This window comes from Mustela nigripes, chromosome 4, assembly GCF_022355385.1.
Source record: "Mustela nigripes isolate SB6536 chromosome 4, MUSNIG.SB6536, whole genome shotgun sequence".
Classification (NCBI taxonomy): domain Eukaryota; kingdom Metazoa; phylum Chordata; class Mammalia; order Carnivora; family Mustelidae; genus Mustela; species Mustela nigripes.
The window spans coordinates 128,564-146,810 of NC_081560.1; the positions used below are offsets into that span (position 1 = coordinate 128,564).

At 55.7% G+C, this 18,247-nt stretch overlaps 1 protein-coding gene across 1 annotated transcript in view; it reads left to right on the forward strand.

Annotated features, from left to right (window-relative positions):
- Positions 1-2,570: 2,570 nt before the first annotated feature.
- The window catches only part of VIPR2 (vasoactive intestinal peptide receptor 2), a 53,932-nt gene continuing 38,255 nt past the window's right edge, over positions 2,571-18,247 (forward strand). Inside the window, exons 1-2 of the mRNA XM_059395987.1 lie at positions 2,571-2,713; positions 5,075-5,174. Of these exons, the coding sequence (XP_059251970.1) occupies positions 2,651-2,713; positions 5,075-5,174 (163 nt within the window). The 5' untranslated portion in view covers positions 2,571-2,650. The remainder of the gene's footprint in view (positions 2,714-5,074; positions 5,175-18,247) is intronic.

Consider the following 18,247-nt stretch of genomic DNA (forward strand, 5'->3'; position numbering starts at 1 on the left):
TAAAAATGTGTGCGAGTGTTCTCCGTGGCTCATGTTTGATTTCTATCTTCAGAATCCCTTGAGAAGTAGGCCATGCGCATCTTGGGGACGGTACTGCATAGCCTGGGGAGCTGACGCAGCCTCCTGATACTAGGCGACGCGGCAGCTGTGCTCCAGGATTCCCTGAGAGTCAGGGCGTCGAAGGGCCAGGGACATGTGCTCTACCCGAGAGGTGCGGGGCCAGGGCTTGGGTCCGGAAGGGCACTCCTGTGAGCTCTGCTGCTCTCCCCAACACACCGCTGTGAGCTCATGAATGACGTGAAGTGTTCCCCAAAGCCCAAGGCTTTCTTAGGCGGGAAAAGAAAGTGTGCATTCTATGGACCTCTAGCATCCAGGCTTCTAAAAGACACTTAAATTGCAGGACAGCAAACGGTGAGTTTCCTCACAGGTCCAAGTTAACAATGGCCTCGTGCAGTGTGGCCATGACCCTCCGCCCTAACAGGTGTGGTCCTGAGTTATTCATCTATTCTTGGCAGAAGGACTGAAAGGACCTCAGAGTTATGAGTATTCAAAGCTTTTTCTTCTCTTTTGGAAAGTATTTAGTTTTGAGCTATTTCACTCTCTTCTGACCACAAAGCCCTAAAGCTTCCCTTCACTAAACCAATGGGTTTCTGGGCTTCTGACCTGCTCAGCTTCCACCGTGGGCTCAGAGCTGAGCCAGGAAAACCCAGGGAAGCCACTGGCAAAAACAGTGCCAGGCCGGGTAAGCTGTGTGGGCAAGGGGGAGCTAGCTGGCAGAAGGGGTGTCCAGGCAGGAGGTGGGGAGGGCAGCTGAAAAGTTACAGCCTCTCCCAGACGCCTCAGAACACAGTCAGGTGCGGGCGCTGAGGGCAGGTGTGGTCAGAAGAGGTGTCAGGGAGCAGGACGCACACAACACTGATTCTACCCTCCCTCGGGCCAACACAGTCTTTCACGTTCTCCAGCCTCACGAATGGGCCATACTTCTTGATGTCTGTGATGCTCTCAGCACATTCGTGGCTCCCTGGTGCTTCTGAGATGCTGCCTCTCTCCACCCTTGATCACCCGTAACCGTTCTCCTAACCAGTCGCATGTTCTCCTCCAGGGCCTCCCAAAGGCAGTCAACGTCTCCTTCTCCCATTAGCCTAGGTCTCACTATGGTCGCACTTACTTCCCATCACACGAACTCCTACACATTGCCTTGAACCCAGGGTAGTACTTTTGAGGAACAGCAAAACACGGACGGACGCAGTCATGATCTTGATTCCTACAGCCACCCTCCAAGGGAGAAGGCAAGTGTCATTATTCTCATTTACAAATGGGCATATCACTCAGGAAGTCTGTTGGTTTGTCACCGGTTGAGTAGTGAGTAAAAGGGATCTTTATCAAATAGGACCCAAGGTCAGCACGCTTCTAGACCACACGCTTTACCCACCTAGAACGTCTGGTCTTGGCCTCTAAGACTGCTCCCCCACAGAGAGAATGACGGATGACAGACAGACTGCTAGACGGATGACAGACAGATGACTGATAGATATTAATTGATACAGGGGGGGGTAGGGTGGTCAGAGAGGACACAAGTGATAAAAAGCCGAGGGGGTGCCACTTCCCAGCTGAATCTGGGTAGAGGGCGAGGGGGTACTTCGTCCTCTTCTTGTTCTAGGCTTCGTGTAAGCAGTTATTTTCGCACGGGAAGTTAACACCACAACAAAAATTACCCGTTTCATTTTGCATTTCTAGGTGCTTTTCTATCTGCTGGATAGCAGCCAGCTCTAGCGCTGAAATAATCCTTTGGGGTGTTCAGAGCTGAGGGGATGCTGCCGGATGTGCGCATTTCCATCTCGGGCCCCTCTGCTGCCGCCGCTCGCCGCTCGCCACTCGCCACTGGCCACTCGCCACTCGGGAGGACAAAATGGCTTTCCTGGTTTGGCTTGGGCAGGACCCGCCGACATGCGGGGTCCGCCCACACCCAAACGCACCCCAACTTTCTTCTTACGTTTCAGTTGCCCCGACCCAACCCCACTGGCTTCGAAGGCAGCACACCCAACCTGACTGGGTTTCTGGACATTTTGGGGGGCGCCTTCAGCTTATTTTTTGACGAGGAGGACGTAGGTAGGTGCAAACCCGCGGCGGTCCACGACCAGAGCCGTTTCCTCGTTCCCAAAGAGGGTCACTCCCAAGTCGCTCTCCCGCTGACCTCTCCACGTGCAGCCTGGAGGCCACCGCAAGCCCTTCGCCTGCCTGCGCTCGTCCCTCTGCTCCGACAGCCGCCGGGCGCGCGGGCCGGCTGGAGGACGTGGTGCGCGGTGGGAGCGGGCGCGGGGCGGGGACGCGGGGCGGAGGGGGAAGCGCGCCGGGCCCAGCGGGGAGCGCGCCGGGCTGGGAGGGGAGGAGCTGGGGACGCTGGGAGCGAGGCGGAGGGCGAGTGGGGGGCCGCGGGGAGGAAGGGGCGCGGGGCGGGGCCGCGGGCGCCGGGGGCGGAGTCGCCGGGCGCGGGGAGCAGCCAGGCCGGCGGCCCGGGGGGGACCAGGCGGCCTGCCCACGCGCTCCGGCGGCCCCGCGGCAGCTGCAGGGCGCGCGGAGCTCCGACCGCCGGAGCCGGGGCCGGAGCGGGGGTGCGCGCTCGGCCCATGCTGGCGTCCGCCGAGCCGGGATGAGGGCGCCCGCGCTGCTGCCGCCCGCGCTGCTGACCTGCTGCGGCTGGCTGCTCGCCCCCGTGAGTGCGTCCGCGGCCCCCGCGCTCCCGCAGCCCACGCGCGTCCTCCCTCCGCGGACTGGGGCGCGGCTCCCGCCCGCGACGCTCCTCTCCTGCGTCCGGGCGCGGGGCACGCGGGCGGCCCAGGATCCTCGCTCGTCGGGGTCCGGGTCCGGGTCGGGGGTCCGGGGTCCGGGTCGGGGGTCCGGGTCGGGAACGGGGTGGTCGGAGGAGCCCCGGGACCCTCCCCCGCGGGCCAGACGAGGGCTCGGGCGGGGAAGGGGCGGCTGTCGGTCCCGTCCGCGTGGTCCCCGGTTTGCTGGAAGCGGGACCGGGTCAAGGAGGCGCTGTTTTGGCCGCTGCTTCCCGGGGGCGTGAGGCTGGGCGCGCGGGGCGGTCACGTCGTCGCCCCGAGCGAGGCCATGTCCCCCCGAGGGAGACCGGAGTCGGCCTTGTCACGGGCGCCGCTGCGTCCCCTCCTGGGTCTCGTCGCTGCTTTGTGTTTGTTTCGTGTTTCGGCCAAGTTCCCTTCGGACGCGCGCCGCTGCCTCCGTCGCGGCTCCTTGCGGGGCGCGGGGGGCGCGGGGCGCCCGAGCACCGGGTGGTTCGCGACCGCGCGACCCGCTTCTCCGGCTCCCGAGAGCGCTGCCTTGTGTCCGGAGGAACGGTCGGCCCGGTTCTTGCTCTCCTCCCGCGCCGAGGCCGGGCTTGCGCGTCCGTCCGTGTGTCCGTCTTGCCTCCGGATCGCGGGGCTGGAGCCGCGGACGTTGTGTCTCGTTGTTGAGGGCGTGGGAACCGACGAAAGCCCCTCGTCTGGGCTGAAGGCCACCGGGTCTGTCCTGCGGAGGAACGGGGCTTAGGGAGACCCTGTTAGGGGCGCCGGGGGGCCAGTGGGGCTGGGCGGCTGCCTTCGGCTCGGGTCACGGTCTCAGGGTCCGGGGATCTGCTCCCTCCTCTCCCTCTGCCTGCCGCTCTGCCTGCTTGTCCCCTCTCTCTCTCTGTCAAGTAAATAAATAAAATCTTTCTTTAAAAAAGAAGAAGAAGACCCTTGTTAGTCATTAATGCTTTGAAAGAGCTGGTCGTCACAAGTACCAGGATTACTCCGGCTAACGCAGCTTTGATCCCTAAGGTGTCCCAGTCAGTCGTTGCTCTGCGTGTTCAACAATGTCAGGAACCATAGCGTCTTTTTATCCCTTGACAAACATTTTGTAAAGTGAACAAAATTTTCCCAATTCTAAAATTTAAAGACCATGGACTTGTTCATACAGGAGAAGTACAGTGTGTCCGAAACTAGGAGGTTCTATAGTGGGTGGCTGTCCAGTAGTAATGGGGCGGGGGAGGACACTTTGTATCTTTTTAAAAGTGAGGGTAATTGTGGCAAAAGTATCAGCATTTACTTCTTTTAATTCTGTTTAGAAACGTTATATCCAGTGTTTGGATAGTAGGGTCAGTGAACACAGGTGGCCGTCACCTACCCAGAGTACGACAGCCTCCCAGGGGAAGTAAGATTTTCTTCAGACCGAGCAGGGCTGTGCTGCTCCAGCCTGCAGTACGAATACTTGGGATGGGGAGAAATAAAGAAGAGAGAACGTTGGATTTTCATAAAAGCTCAGAGACTCTTTTCTTCCAAGACTGAAGTGTGGGGCTCTGTCTGTTGCCAGCGCTCACAGGCGATATCACTGCCCCCACCCCTGTCCCACAGCTTTAGTTCCGCGACAGGTCACTATGAGAAATCACCCCTCTTGGTCGGGGGGCATACCGCTCTTCCCTCTCTTCCTCTCCATACTTACCCTCTAATCTTTTTGAAAATCTTCTTCACACCAAACTCTAAACTTTCAGAAGTGACCTCGGGCTCTGCAAACAAGGTTATCCTATTAGAGGTCTGTCCAGCAAGTGCAGAGGCTGTCCGCAGATGAGGCGGGCTGGCGTCTGGGCTAGCGTGTGGTCATTAAGAATAGTCTTAAGAGTACACATGTATGTACTGTAATTAAATCAAGGGCTATGAATGAAGGACTCAAATATTGAAAGATCATTGGATTAAAAAACTCTATTGCTGCCAAATTAGTACAAACAAAATACAATGTTAGGAAGTTGTTCATGTTAGTTATGTTAAGTTGTTGTTAACTTGTTTACGTTAGTTATGTTAGTAAGTTGTTTTCTGCTCAGAAAAAAATTCTGTTAGGTTTATATTTGTGTTATAAGTCTTTTACAAAGTGATTTTTTTAATGATGTCAGAAATATGAAGGTGATTGCTTTTAAGTGAGTGTTATTTGGGGAGCAGTTTAGAACCATGAGCAGTTTGTTTTGTTTTGTAGAAGTGTTGTTTGACTTTCCTCTTATGGTGAAATTTTTAGTTACTTCCTTTTTTTAAACCTTGACCAGGTGAACAGTGTTCACCCAGAATGTCGATTTCATCTGGAAATACAGGAGGAAGAGACAAAATGCACAGAGCTTCTAAGGACTCAAACAGGAAAATACAAAGGTAAGATAGCCGCTTGGTGAGTACAGGGGCTCAGCTGGGAAACCGGGCAGGCTGATAGCTCCCCCTCACTCTGAAAATTGATGTTTTAAAGTCACCTGCATCTTCCAAAAAAAAAAAAAAAAAAAAAAAAAAAAGGTCTGTTTCCACTGCTGGGGGCCAGGGAATCCTTCCCATAATAAACTTTTTTAAAGTTATTTTTATTAATATATAATGTATTATTAGCCCCAGGGGTACAGGCGTGTGAATCGTCAGAGTTAACGCATCTCACAGCACGCACCACAGCACACACTCCCCACTGTCCATCCCCAGCCGCCCTATTCCTCAAGCCTTAACCCTTACCAGTAACAGGACCCGTGGTTTGACACAAGAGCGAATTACTAAAATAATTTCATGAGCATTGTTATGCTTTGCAAAAGCAACTCCATTATCCATGGAATGAGTATTTTTATCTGATTTCTCGCATTTAAAAATTTTAGTCACATCCCAGATGATTTTAGTCCAGTTAGGAATGTGGAAACACCAGAAATCAAACAGGGAAATGAGACTTTTGTTTTCCTGAAGACAGACCTATTGTGAATACAGCAGATTTGCTCACTTTACCTTCTCCAGGTCAAACTGCACACGCTGGAACCGTTTGTACTCTGGCTAGGCACATTCACAGTCTGTAAATTCAGAAGGTTCAGTGATAGCACCCACATTCTAACAGAAGCAAAAACCTTTTGTCTTTCTTCTTCATTCATTTTCAAGACAAAAAGTGAAATCAAAGACTACGTGTTAAAACAGGCTGGTGTCCTGCAGGGGGACTTGAGACCAGAAGTTACGCACATGGGCTTTGTTCTAGACCAGTGCTGCCTAGAAGAAATAGTAGGTGAACCGCATAGATAATTTTTAATATTCTAGTTACCCCATTAAAATGTGAAAAAAGGGGAGATTAATTTTAATATACTTTATCCAAAAATATCCAAACCATTATTATTTCAACTTATAATCAATATAAAATATTGATAAGAAACTTTGAATTTGTTTATACTAAGTCTTAGGAATGAGGATTTGATTTGCGCTTACAGCACAAACACTGAGGACCCAACTCATTTCGTGTCCTCACAGCAGCCAGGGGCCCCCACGCGGGACAGGACGGCTTCGGACCACTACTAAGATGGGCATCCTGTGCCCTTTCTAGTCCCCTGGGGAGCCTCTACTTCCTCAGCTGAAAAATGAGATCTCTGCAGCCTTAAAGATCTGTGATTTTGGCAGTGCGTACATGGTCCCAAGGCCACATCTTCCAAATGATCTAGGGGAGCTCTGAGCAGGAAGAGGCAGATGATGTGGCTCACCCCATGGCTAAGGTGGGCTGAGCGTCCACCCTGTGCAAAGCCATGAGCTGACCAATTAGCCAGCTCTGAGGATAGATGAGACACAGGTCCTGCTAGCCAGCGCCTCAAGACAAAGCTATCATCGTGGCCACTGAGGTCCGTTCCCTTCAGCGAACATTAAGATATTTAGGAAAAATCAGTGCAGACAGGAGCCAGAATTTAGAGTCCTCTGGTGAGCGTCTGGTGAGCCCAGGCCCAGCAGCACCATCCATGATATCTCCAGCTCAGAGACAGGTGGGCCAGCGCGCTGTCTGCTGCATTCTCAGTAGGTGATGCTCGGCCATCTGAAGATGCGTGGGGAGTGAGAACCCTACCCCTCACGCCGTCACTGTGTGGTCCGGGCACTGGTGTGCTCAGAGGCTGCCCAGAGGCTGCCCACAGTGGCATTCACTCACGGGTACTAACTGTCCTCCTGGAGCCACGGTGAACAGAACCATGTCTTTGCGGGGTTCATCTTCCAGGGTTCACGGGGCTCTGTGGGGCTGAACGCAGCCATTTCCTGCTGCCTTCTTTAGGCCATACTTCCCAGCCTCTGCCACAAGCCACGGGCACACGCAGACTGTCCCAAATGGGGAAGGGAGGAAGAGGCTGCCGACACCGCTGGCACGGGGCCGTCATGAAACTGCAGACCCCGCTGTACTCCGTTTTGTCCCTGTCGACCGGTCCTTACAGCGGCACACCTGTCCTAGCCTGCACCTGGGCGACAGCTCCCCTTCCCTCGATGCCCTCACAGCTGATGCTTTAGGGAAAAACTCTGGGAATACTTCATGCTTCTTTCTTGTCGCTCTTTACTCCCCACATTCATCAAGGACATTTTGTTAACAAATAGAACACTGGCACTATTTCAGTGGGCAACAAGAAACACTTAACATTTAAAAAATAGCATACGGCTCGCGACTTTCCCTCTGCGGATTCTCCTCACAGTAGGCCTGGGGTTGGCTGGCTCGTGCACAGAGCAGCGTGGAGGGGCATCTGTAGGTCCGTGCCTGTGGCTTGCCCGACAGGTGCTATGTGATGCGAAATGGGGCTAGTTCAGGAAGCTAAGTTTTCTGCCATTATGAAACAGGCCACTTTCAGGGGCTTTTAAATGTATAGGAAAGATTCTTCATTACTGGTTTTCTCACATAGATGGAGTGTGGCATTAGTTCATTCAGAGCAATGTCCTTTTGGTTTTACTCTGTTCCAAAGACACAGGTCTAACCCCTAGTCCCTGACCAACCCTTCATGAGAATAAGGTATTGGCCCAGGGCGAGCTGATGGCCTTGTGGCTGGGCAGAGCCGACGCGGGGGGCCGTGGGGATGCTGGGGGCGACTGGCAGCTACTCCGTGCAAGCCTCGGAGTTACTGTGTTACTGTGAGGAAATGCAGGTGCCAAATTGCCCAGCTTCCTATTTTCAGAAAATATCAGAAATGTAGACTTTACCTAAAATATTCCAGTTTATTATTTGCAACTAGTTCTTTAAAAAAAAAGTTCTGCAGGAGACAGGCAGACCTCCTGCGGGGCAGGCAGACATTGCCCGGGAGCTGTCGGGTTGCTCTCTCCGGGATGTCTGGGCCCCTCGGGCCTCTCCCCACCATCGGACGCACCTCTGGGGGGTTCGGACACCCTAAATGCTCAACAAGGTCTCCTTCGCAGGCACCTCCTGCCTGGGTTCAGAGTGGCTCAGGGGCGATCTGTACGAGATCCACATCAGACAGTGGGATGGCGACATCTAAGGGCAGAGTCTCTGAAAATCTCTGGTTCGCCATGACATCAGCTGGAGCAGAAAGAACATGGTAGTTTGGGATGAAGGTTGTATACAGTCTTCCTTGGTTGGAGCAGTCCAGAAAGACACGCTCAGTTTTCTTGCAGTGACGAGCATCTGTCTTGGATGTTTTCTTTTATGGAAGGCTCTTATTATTAATATTAGCTCTAGAGCAGAAACACCTGCGTGTGACTCATTTTACCTTCGGGCTTACAGGAAGAGCCTGCTACAGGCCACCCGCCTTCAGGAGAGGAGCGGCCATGTGACTGTGTCCTGGGCCTCCCTTCGGCTTTCTGTGAAGGAGAACAACTTGTGTTCTAAAGTCCGTTTTTCTGTTTGCTCGTTGAAATATGCATGGCTCAAATGCCAGAGATATAAATAGGAATGCGTTACCAGAATAAAGATACTGTGGATGAGGGAAACCAGGAGCCGAAAGTGAAGGCTTTCTGACCGGCGAGAAGAGGGTGTACATTTGCTTCATGGAATTAAAAGTGAGAAGGTCTGTAGTGTCTGCTTTTAAATCCTATAGGATTAAGAAGTTGCTGTGAAAACAGAAACAAGGAAAAACTACCTTTCATTTTAATGAGGTCACGCGGATAAATCTGATAGGAGTTCTTTTTCCTGGGCGCTGGGTCTAAAGCAAATGCAAACACAGGAATCCAGACAGAAGACAATTTCAGTTCTAAACCCTTTTAAAGAATTCACTGTATAAGAAAAGCTTAGGAGCTATTTAGGGCTTTGTTGTTTAATATTGACTCACCGATAAGACTAACCTAATCCTCCTAATAGATGTATGAGGTGCTGTGAGGCCACCAGTGCCTAAAACGAGAGTGAAAATCCAGCCCTGTTCCCTGGCGGTGGCCTGTGCTGACCTGTGGCAGGCAGGGAATGAGTCAGCCAGTCGGGCTTTGCCCAGTTTTCCTGCCTGCGCAGAGTGGAGAGGAACTTTTGTGGGACTTTGTGGTTTACACCTAGATCTGGAGGGCCTGTGGCCTGGGCCTGCGGGCCTGGTCCCCCACATAGGTGGGACCCGTGTTTTCTCGACAGCCCCACACCTGGAGCTGTCCCGTTCAGGTGCACGGCTGAAGGGGGTAGGGTGGTGAATGTTAGCTTAGGACCAGGGCCATGGGAGGTGCTAGACTTAAAAACTTCCTTTTCTTTGACTTTGATCTACTTGTCAAGAGTGGTGAGGGTGAGGGGTTTGGAGTCTCCTACTTGCAAGCTGGCAGGTTAGCAAGGAGACCTGCCAAAGGCTCGGGACTCTGGGCCCCGGCAGACGTGGCCGCCCCCCGGCACTCGGGCAGCTTGGGAGCCACGTTCGCATGGCTCCCTTCTCCCGAGTCCCCCGGGAGCGATGCAGGACAGCCATGGTGCGCAGTGCCCACAGCAGCCTGTGTCACAGCTGAGGAGCCCCCAGTGTTCCAAGGAGGCTTCTGGCACTCCTGCCCAGCCTTTGCTCCAGAAAAAGATGCTATCTCATCTCCGTGCTCCTTCCACACGGAAGCAGTCTCTCCGTCCAGCAGCCGCTGTGACAGGTGTCCCCAGATAGTCTGGAACAAAGCGGGTGCACCGGGGAGAAGTGTCTCCAGTTCCGGGACAGTGGCTGCTCAGCGGGGCTGAGTCCCTGCAGATTCTCCGCAGCATGGCTCTGTGACCGCAGCTCGCTGTCCTGTGCCGTGCTGGCCCTGCGCCACGCTGTCCTCAAGGGGGAGACGACATTTTGTTCCCGTCACAGCCCAAGTCTTACGCAGCGCTTGGCATTTAAAAAGATGCTGAAGGTTTTGCTGAACACATTAATGAGAATCTTCACATTAAAAACTAAGTGAGGTGCCCTTGGGGCAAACAATACATTATATGTAAATTAAAAAACTAAGCGAACATGCACCTGGAAAAAACCCGTTCAGAAACACATCTAATGACAGCTTTTCCCACTGCAGACGTGCAGTTCCCTGGAGGCAGCTGCCCTCCCCACGTGAGGCCCAGGGGAGATGCACATGGCCCCTGCTCTCTCCTGCTGCTGATGGAAGTGTCGTACCCTATGTCCTTACGCCCGTCTGTACGTTGGGTTCCTTTCTTGGTTTTGACTTCAGCAGTGTACTTGCTGACGGTCCTTTGCTGGTGTAATTACCCTGCTAAGAGCTGTGTAGTATCTCGTTAGTCTGTCCCAGACCCCTGGCCTCTTAGGGTAGCTTATGAGCCACGCTCTAGTGACCGCGTTTGTTCCTGTGAGTAAAACATCCCAGCAGCGTTTGACGGTGGGCTTCCAGCCACTGATCCTGAAATCGTTTGACCAATCACATCGTTCTCACAGCTTCATTTCTGTGTTCGTGTCCCACAGCATAGACGCGATTACGTCCCATTTTACACGCAGTCCTTCTCCGCACCGCTTCATCACAAGGGAACGAGGCCGTTTCATGAATGGGTTCCCTCCCGGGAATCAAGGGGGAGGGTGTCACCTCTTCTTGGATGCCTGCCCGTTGGGGTGCCTGTTTCTGCCGAGGGGCCCAGGTAGAGCCCTGCCGTCACGTGCGCCCTCCGCTCGGAGGTGGTCCTCCTCCCTGCGGAGTGTGCGTCCTTGAAGAGCCCGCCCCGTGTTGGTGACTTGCTAGTCCCGGTCCTCAGCAGACACCCAGGTCAGGGCGCACACGGCCGTCTGTCCACATGCGTCTGAAGGGAGCCGCTCGGGATGTCAGCGGGCAGTCCGGCAAAGAAGGCAGCGGCCTTTCCGGGGTCAGGACGATACCAAAGCCTGCTCCTTCCCTTTCACTCTCCCTCTGATGTAAGTTGGCCCTTGTTCTGATCCAGACTTCTCTGTGAGCCGATAAGTAAAGAGCCTGATCTGTTTTCCCTCCTAGTACTGGGTCTTTTCTTTTCTTTTTTTTAAACTAGATTTCTCCTAATTCTAAACTCCTTAAAATCAGCTGGTAGCCTTAGAGAGTTAAATAACCAATAATTATTTATTGAGTTTTCTGAAAATAATGACTTAAAATTTACTTTTTAGAGGAAATGAATCTCACTGAAATAAATTCTAACCTGAATTAAATTTTGTGTTCAGACTCCTATCAGGAATCATAAACCAGAAACCCATTTCTAGCAGATAGGGCTTCTGCACACCTGGCAGCACGGTGATCACTGATCTTGCTTGGAAGGAGAAAGCTATAACCTGATGCCCATTAAATCACAGGAGGGAACTCGGAGTGGACTCGCGCTGCCCTGGTTGGACCACGTTGGCTTCTGCGTCCTTCCTTCTAAGACCAGCCAAGTCTCGGCCCAGCGGCCGGCCGACCATCCCCGCTGCTTCTGCCTCTGCTTTGTGGCCCCCTGAGCTCAGATTTCCTCCTCCTCCCGATTCCCGCAGCAGCAGGGGCGAGTTCTGCAGCTTTTCCGGTCAGTGGAAGTTGGGTTTCTCCCCCAGTGAGCCCTGGCAGCCTGGGTTCTAAGTCCACCGATGTTTGGGATCTCCTGTGCAGTGTTCACGACCCAGAGTTTGTCCTGCCTTTCCTCTCCAGAGCCCACCCCACCCCGCCACCCCCGCCGGCATGGGAGCGCTTGTGAGGCAGACACAGCCCCTGTCTCTTCCTGGGCCCCTCGGCCACCGGGACCCACAACCACGAGCACAGGGCTTGTGTTCCTGCGTGAAGGACGGGTTCCGTTCCCACACGACCTCCTCGCCTTCAAGCTGGCTTTCGATCTCGCCTGTTTTTGATTATCCGCGCAGGCTGCTGTCCTTCCTGACCAGGACTTGGAGATAGGAGCTGTTCTGTTGCAAGGCTTTCTAGAGTTTTCTGAGTCAGGCACCAGTGCAGGGACTGCCTTGGAATGCTCCACGGCCAGGGTCCCTGGTTCTGAGTGTTTGCTTGTGGCACAGACTGAGTGAGAACAAGGCTGTCCTTTCCCGACGCACCTGCAGATTCCGTCTGTCATCAGCGGCCGCAGCGTGTTTTTATTCAGTGCCTCCCAGGACAGAAGGCGTGAAGAGAGGTTGGTCAGGGCGTGGTCCTCCCCACGTGATTCCATGGGGAATCATGTCCCCAGTGGCAATGCTGTGGGTGAGCAGGGATGGCAGGGCTTGGAGTCGAGAGACAGTAGGATTTCTGAGAGGGAACCCGAGTGTGAACTCACAGTAACATCAGTTTACTTGCAACCAAAACCATGATAGGAAGATGCCTGAGGACTGAGGTTATCTTTCCTCAGAGTAAAGGCAGAAACAGGATGGACAGGAAAATGACCCAGAGTAATGGGTGTTTTTTGCTCGAGCTAATTGGTGATCAGCACTATGGTCATTCGCCGTAAGCTTCTTACGCACAGCGGTCCTGCTCCGTGACCTTGGTCCTGGTTTCCGCTGGGCCTCCTGTGTCCTGTGCTCAGCCCTGGGATGGAGTCCCATCCAGCCGAGCCCCATGGTCTCCCTTCCAACTCATGTGGCCTTCGTATGGCTTCTGTCATGGCAGCAAACGCAGGCCCCATTCACATTAGGCGTGGGGTCCCATCTCAGGGCTCCTCAGCTTCTTGGCACATAAGCATCTGCTGGAGAGACCTTTCCTGTCAGGCATAGACTGCAAATCTCACTGGGTGCTGAGGGCAGAGGGAAGGCGCCCAGCATGCTGTGCCCCGAGACGTGGTGCAGGGCCCCGTCTTGGGACAAGGCAGGGAGATGCGCACCGAGCCCTTGGCAGGGGAGCCGAGTCTTCATCGGGAAAACAATCGTCAGCCGCCCTGTCGAGATGCATCGAAGTGCAGAAACCCGAGAGCGTTCTGAGCACGGCATCCAGGCTGCGGCAGACAGAGCCCAGGTCCCCGGTCCCACTCGGATGCTCTTTTTACAAAGTGACGTGTGGCATCTTAGGGTGAAGATGCTTTAGAAAAGACCTTCTCTCCTCTTTCAAGTCTGCTTCAAAGGGAAGAAGTTCCTTGATACTCCACCATCTGTTAGCCGGGACGGAGCCTCACCTCTCCTGCATCTCGTCGTTAACTGTCAGCGCGTCCTGCCTAAGCCACCTCTTTGGATAAGGGGTTCCAACGGCCCACTCCAGCCCTCGTGGACCAGTGTCTCCTGTCTTCCAGCCGGCAGCCGTGGTTTTGAGGTCTCAGGACAGGACCATCTTTCATTCCTGGTGCCTCTGGCCTGAGTTTTGTCATCCCGGCCCTGGTGGGACCGAGTCCGTCCTCGACTTCTCTGTGTGTAAGCGCGGCCCCGCCGCATGAGCCGTGGTTTGTCCGCAGGTGGAGACCTCGTGACAGGGATGACAGGTGGCCGGCACAGTGGCCGACATCTGCACCCTGCCCCCCGGGGCATCAGGCTGGCTGTGGCCGCAGTCCAGCAGCCGGAAGAGGCAGTGGCCCCCGCTCCGCAGCGGGCAGATCTGTGAGTTCGCACAGCTCTGCCCTTCCCTGCGGCCGGAGGAGAGGCCTGTTTGCGAGGACAGCGGGGGTGAGGCCTGGCGGCGTAGCGCTGAGGGACGAGGACAACATGTTTGTCCTACTGTCCCCCCAGTGAGACCCTGTGAGACCCTGGGCTCCGTGCGCTGGGGCACGAAAAGATCCTCGCAAGACTGTCTCCTGGCTCCACAACACACACAGGGATTCAGAGGAGGGAGTGTTTTTCCAGGGGCCGGAGCTTGGAGAGGCTGGCTTTGGACATACAGCAAGGGGGAGACACATGTGTCAGGGGTGCCGAGCCTTAGCCTGGGGTGGGGGGCTGGGAACAGGGACGGGAGAGCAGAGTCGCCCCACAGCCTGGACTGCTGAGAGTGCGGAGCCGAGGGAGGGGCTCTGAGCCGTGGGATGTGGGGTTCGAGCCACGCTTAGGGCAGCTCAAGAGGCAGAGGCTTCTGAGAGGAACAAGGAGTGTGGCCCCAGGAACGGAGAAGCCTCTGGTAACATCCGGGTGGGAGACGCTGATGCCAGCTCCGGAGGGCGATGAGAAGAGCCGTTTGCACGGACCGGGGCAACCAGCTGCCCACTGCAGAGTGGTGGTGACCAAGCAGGTCCCCACGGCTGGGTAGAGGGGGCAGACCGCCCTGGAGAGACCCTGGAAAGGCAGGAGGCCCAGGACAGGGTGGAGGAAGAGGCACCTTGGGTGGGAGCCCCAAACGCATGTGGAAGCAGAAGGGAAGAGTGGGCAGGAGGCGAGCCCAGGGGCAGACCTAAAGATAGAGGCGGGCGGGGAAGGCAGAATGAGGAGGGAGAGGGCTTTATGCACAGGACCCACAGGAGGCTGCCCTCCTGGCTGGATGGGGGGCTGGAGGGCTCACCAGAACCAGGGCCCACGGCACTGACTGGTGGACACCCCGGGCCCTGGGTGACTTGCATACCTGTCCTCTTGTCCTGCAGACCTTGCTCAGGGCCGTGCCTCCCACCCAGCCCAGGAGGGGGCCCCCACAGGGTCTGGCCATAGAGCAGCTAGAGACCCTGTTGGCGTGGGACCACGGGGCTCAGTGTTCCTGTGCCTGGGTGGGTCCTTGCACACGTGGTCACACCCCGCTGGGCGTCTGCCAGGCTGTGTACGAGTGTGATTTGTCTCACTCATCCTAACACTGTAGGTCTACGTCCTGGAGTGATCCCAAGTCACCCAAGTCCTGACCATGAATCCGTGGAAGATTATCCTGGGGTAACACGGCAGGATTCCCTGAGCTTCAAGTCTCTGCATATCTGCCTGTGCCTCTCTGGCCCGCGCAGACATTCCCGCGGCCTCACGTTGTCACAGACATTGGGAGGAAGGCTTTTGAAACTCTGAACCTTTAAGGAAAGAGGGACACCTAGGTGGCTCCGTCAGTGGACCGTCCAACTTGGTTTCCACTTGGGTGGTGATCTCGGGGTCGTGAGATCCAGCCGCACGTCTAGCTCTGTGCTCAGCAGGAGTCTGCTTGGGATTCTCTCTCTTTCCCCCACTCTGCCCCTCCCCCGGCCCATGGGTTCCCTCCACCCAAAATTACAGAAATAAAATCTTTAGAAAAAAAGAGGAAATAGAGGCTGTTTACGAAAGGTCACGGCAGCAAGCGTCGTAGTGAGGGAAGACGTCAGCGTCTGCACACGATTTATCACGCTCCGGCGTCCTCACAGATGCCGTTTTAGGGCCTACCTAAGCTGCCCGAGGCTGGCCAGGCCTGGCGGCCCGAGGAGGGGAGTGGGTGCTGCTCCCGCCACGGGGGGACTGGCAGCCCGTCCCTGAGCAGCAGGGCCCGCACAGAGTCCCACTCGCAGGCACTGGGTTGGCTCAGGCTCAACTTGGAAGACAGTCCGTGCTCAGGATTTATTGGACTCGATGTTTTTTTTAAATATATAGGTTCAAACTGGACCTCTTCTTTGAAAAATCCTTTTGTTCATTTCACAGCCTTGGTTAATTCTGGACTTGGAGTGTAGGTTTGGTGTGAGCTCAAGTCCCAGAGTAGGACTCCCTCCGACGGAATCCACCTGCGCTGCCAACCCCAGAACACAGCTCTCTTGCCCCAGACACAGACTTTCAAAGGATCCATCTTCACAGGGCAGTCCTGCGGCCACGGACCAGCTGACGGCATGTGCAGACCTGAGCTGTAGTTCTCGTCCCGGCTCCTGAGGGGGGAGAACTGCTCGCAGCACCCTAATTGGGCAGAATATGGGCGTACCCTGGCATTGTCTGTGACATACCCCTTGGACACCCTAAGCGTCTTCCGCAGACCCGGTGTGCCCCGGCCGGGGGCCCCGCAGACGCCCTGAGAGAGTGGCATGGCCCCGACCGCGGTCAAGGCCTCCCTAGTGGTTTCTCTCAGGGACCAAGGCTTGACCTGTCCTGTGGCCCGTGCGCAAGTCAGGAACGCGGAAGAGCCGGCCCCAAGTGATGTCTCTGCAGCACACTTAGTCCCCTGCGGCGCTTGCTAGTGGGAGGAGCCCTCGGTCAGGGCCCTCCTGGTGCGGGGAACCACGTGGGGCCTAGCAGGTGCGCAGTCTGCACTTGCGGAAGAAATGACTACTTGTCTCTGTGGTTGCTGCGAGGGCCTGGCTCCTTTCAGCTACAAGCTGTGCTGCATCGGGAAGGAAGAGAAGTTACGTGGGAGCCGGCCCTGTCTGGCGTCAGCCCCGAGGACGCCCCATGCAGTTCCGGCTGCTGGTCTGCAGACGTCTCCCGCAGCTCCCTCTGGCATGGGCTTGTCTCTGACCCACACTGATGTCTCTGAGACAAGCACGCACGTCAGTTCTGACCTATCATCGCTTTGGGGGGTCTCCCCTCAAAAGGCTCCTTCCCGCTCTGCTTCTGCCCACAGCTGTCAGGGTCGTCCTTCCCAATGGCGGCACTGTGCCCAGCTCAGCGAAGCCACGGAGGCTGCGCGCCGTGTCCCACCGGTGGGCATTTTACGGGCACACGATGTAAATGCTCATCCTTAGAACGACAGGAAGAAGGAATCCCTCGTCTGGTAGGACTCGGTCGTCACTGCTTGTGTTCAGATTAACTGGGTCCGTGGGGCTTAGAGTAACAGGCCACCCGGACAGGGAGTGTGCAGAGATATCCGAAGAGGAGACCCGAAACCGAGCAAACCGAGGGAGGGGCTGGCGGGAAAGTTTACAAGCGAGAGTGTGTTTTGGAGGCTTCAGGTCCAGCGGAGGGTTTCCCGGATCATGGTCACAGGGTGAGGACGCGGGACCCTGCTCGTCGTCAGCCGGCGGCGTCTTGGACAGCCTGGTTGGCTTCTGTGGGGCGGCTTGTTGGTGGCAATTGCCAGGGCCACCAGGAAACCGAGGCCTGAGTGTCCATGAGTGGTAGTCCTAGGCGCCGGTCTCTGAGCAGAAAGTCCCAGCAAGGGAGGGTTGGGACGGTTGTCAAGTTACCCCCTGTTGTAACTGCAGCCGCTCCCCAAAAGCTCCAAAGGCAGCCTTCGGGCCAAGAGCAGAAATCACAAGTAGCCCAGCCGACCACAGTAACCTGAGGCCTCAATGTCAGAGGGTCACTTCAGGTGTGCTGACCAGCACTGGGGGAATCAGAGGGTCCGCATCCGGCCTCTCAAATCCTGGATGCTCCCTGTGTCTGGCCTCTTAAGTGAGGGGAGAGTTCTGGTCACAGCGTCTCCCGGGATCTGGGGCCCTCGAAGCTTGCCTGTGAGCTCCCCTGCCAGTGAGCACCTGGTGAGCAAGGACAAACCGCTGTCCTGTCAGGAGGCCATCTGCAGCACAGCCCTGCAGCCAGCCCTGTGGGGCCAGTGGGCCGGAGGTGGGCAGGGGTCAGCTTGCCTGGGGCTTCGGGTGCAAACAAACAGCTGGGTTCACAGACAAAGCTCTTGTAAAAAGGGTTTTTTCCAGCTCAGTTGGTGAGTCACCTTGAGCTTCTGGTTCTTTCATTTGGTAACAGGCACAGAGGGGGCTGGAAAGAGGAAACAGATCATTGGCTTTGATGACCAAAAAGAAGATAATTCATTTTTTAAAAGACCATTAAATTAGAACTTTGCAGCTCAGAGGACCCATGGCCAAGCCCTGGGTGGTTGTAGAGCTGTGCCTGTCAGGGTCCCTCTGGTTCTCAGTTCAGTGGGAGGGACAGAGAATGCAGTCCACACGGCCCAGGCCTTCTGGCGGCCCGCAGCGTGTGAGAACCTGCTCTGTGCCGCTCCTGTCTTGCTCCTCTTCCGTTCGTCCTTCTGCTGCAGGAACACTGGGTGTCAAGCGGGGGCCCTTGTCTTCAAGGAATAAAAATGACTCAGCCGTCAGCAGTTCCCATCAGGGCACCGGCCAAGACCTCATCCCGCTCTCTGACTTCGTGCTTGCCCTCCGCCCTGGAGCCGCCGCAGAGCAGGGGTGCACGGGGATGGGGGCCGTGACTGGAGACAGAGCAGTGCCTCTTCCTGTCCGACTGTCCGGAGAAGCGGAGTGGAGGTCGTGGCCAGGAGCACCCACAGGAAGACCAGTTGTGCCTTTGAGGAGGCCGGCTCTGAGCCTCCCGAGCCCCAGAGACGGTGTGGGCAGCCCCCACCCGAGCCGCTGAGTCCGGCCC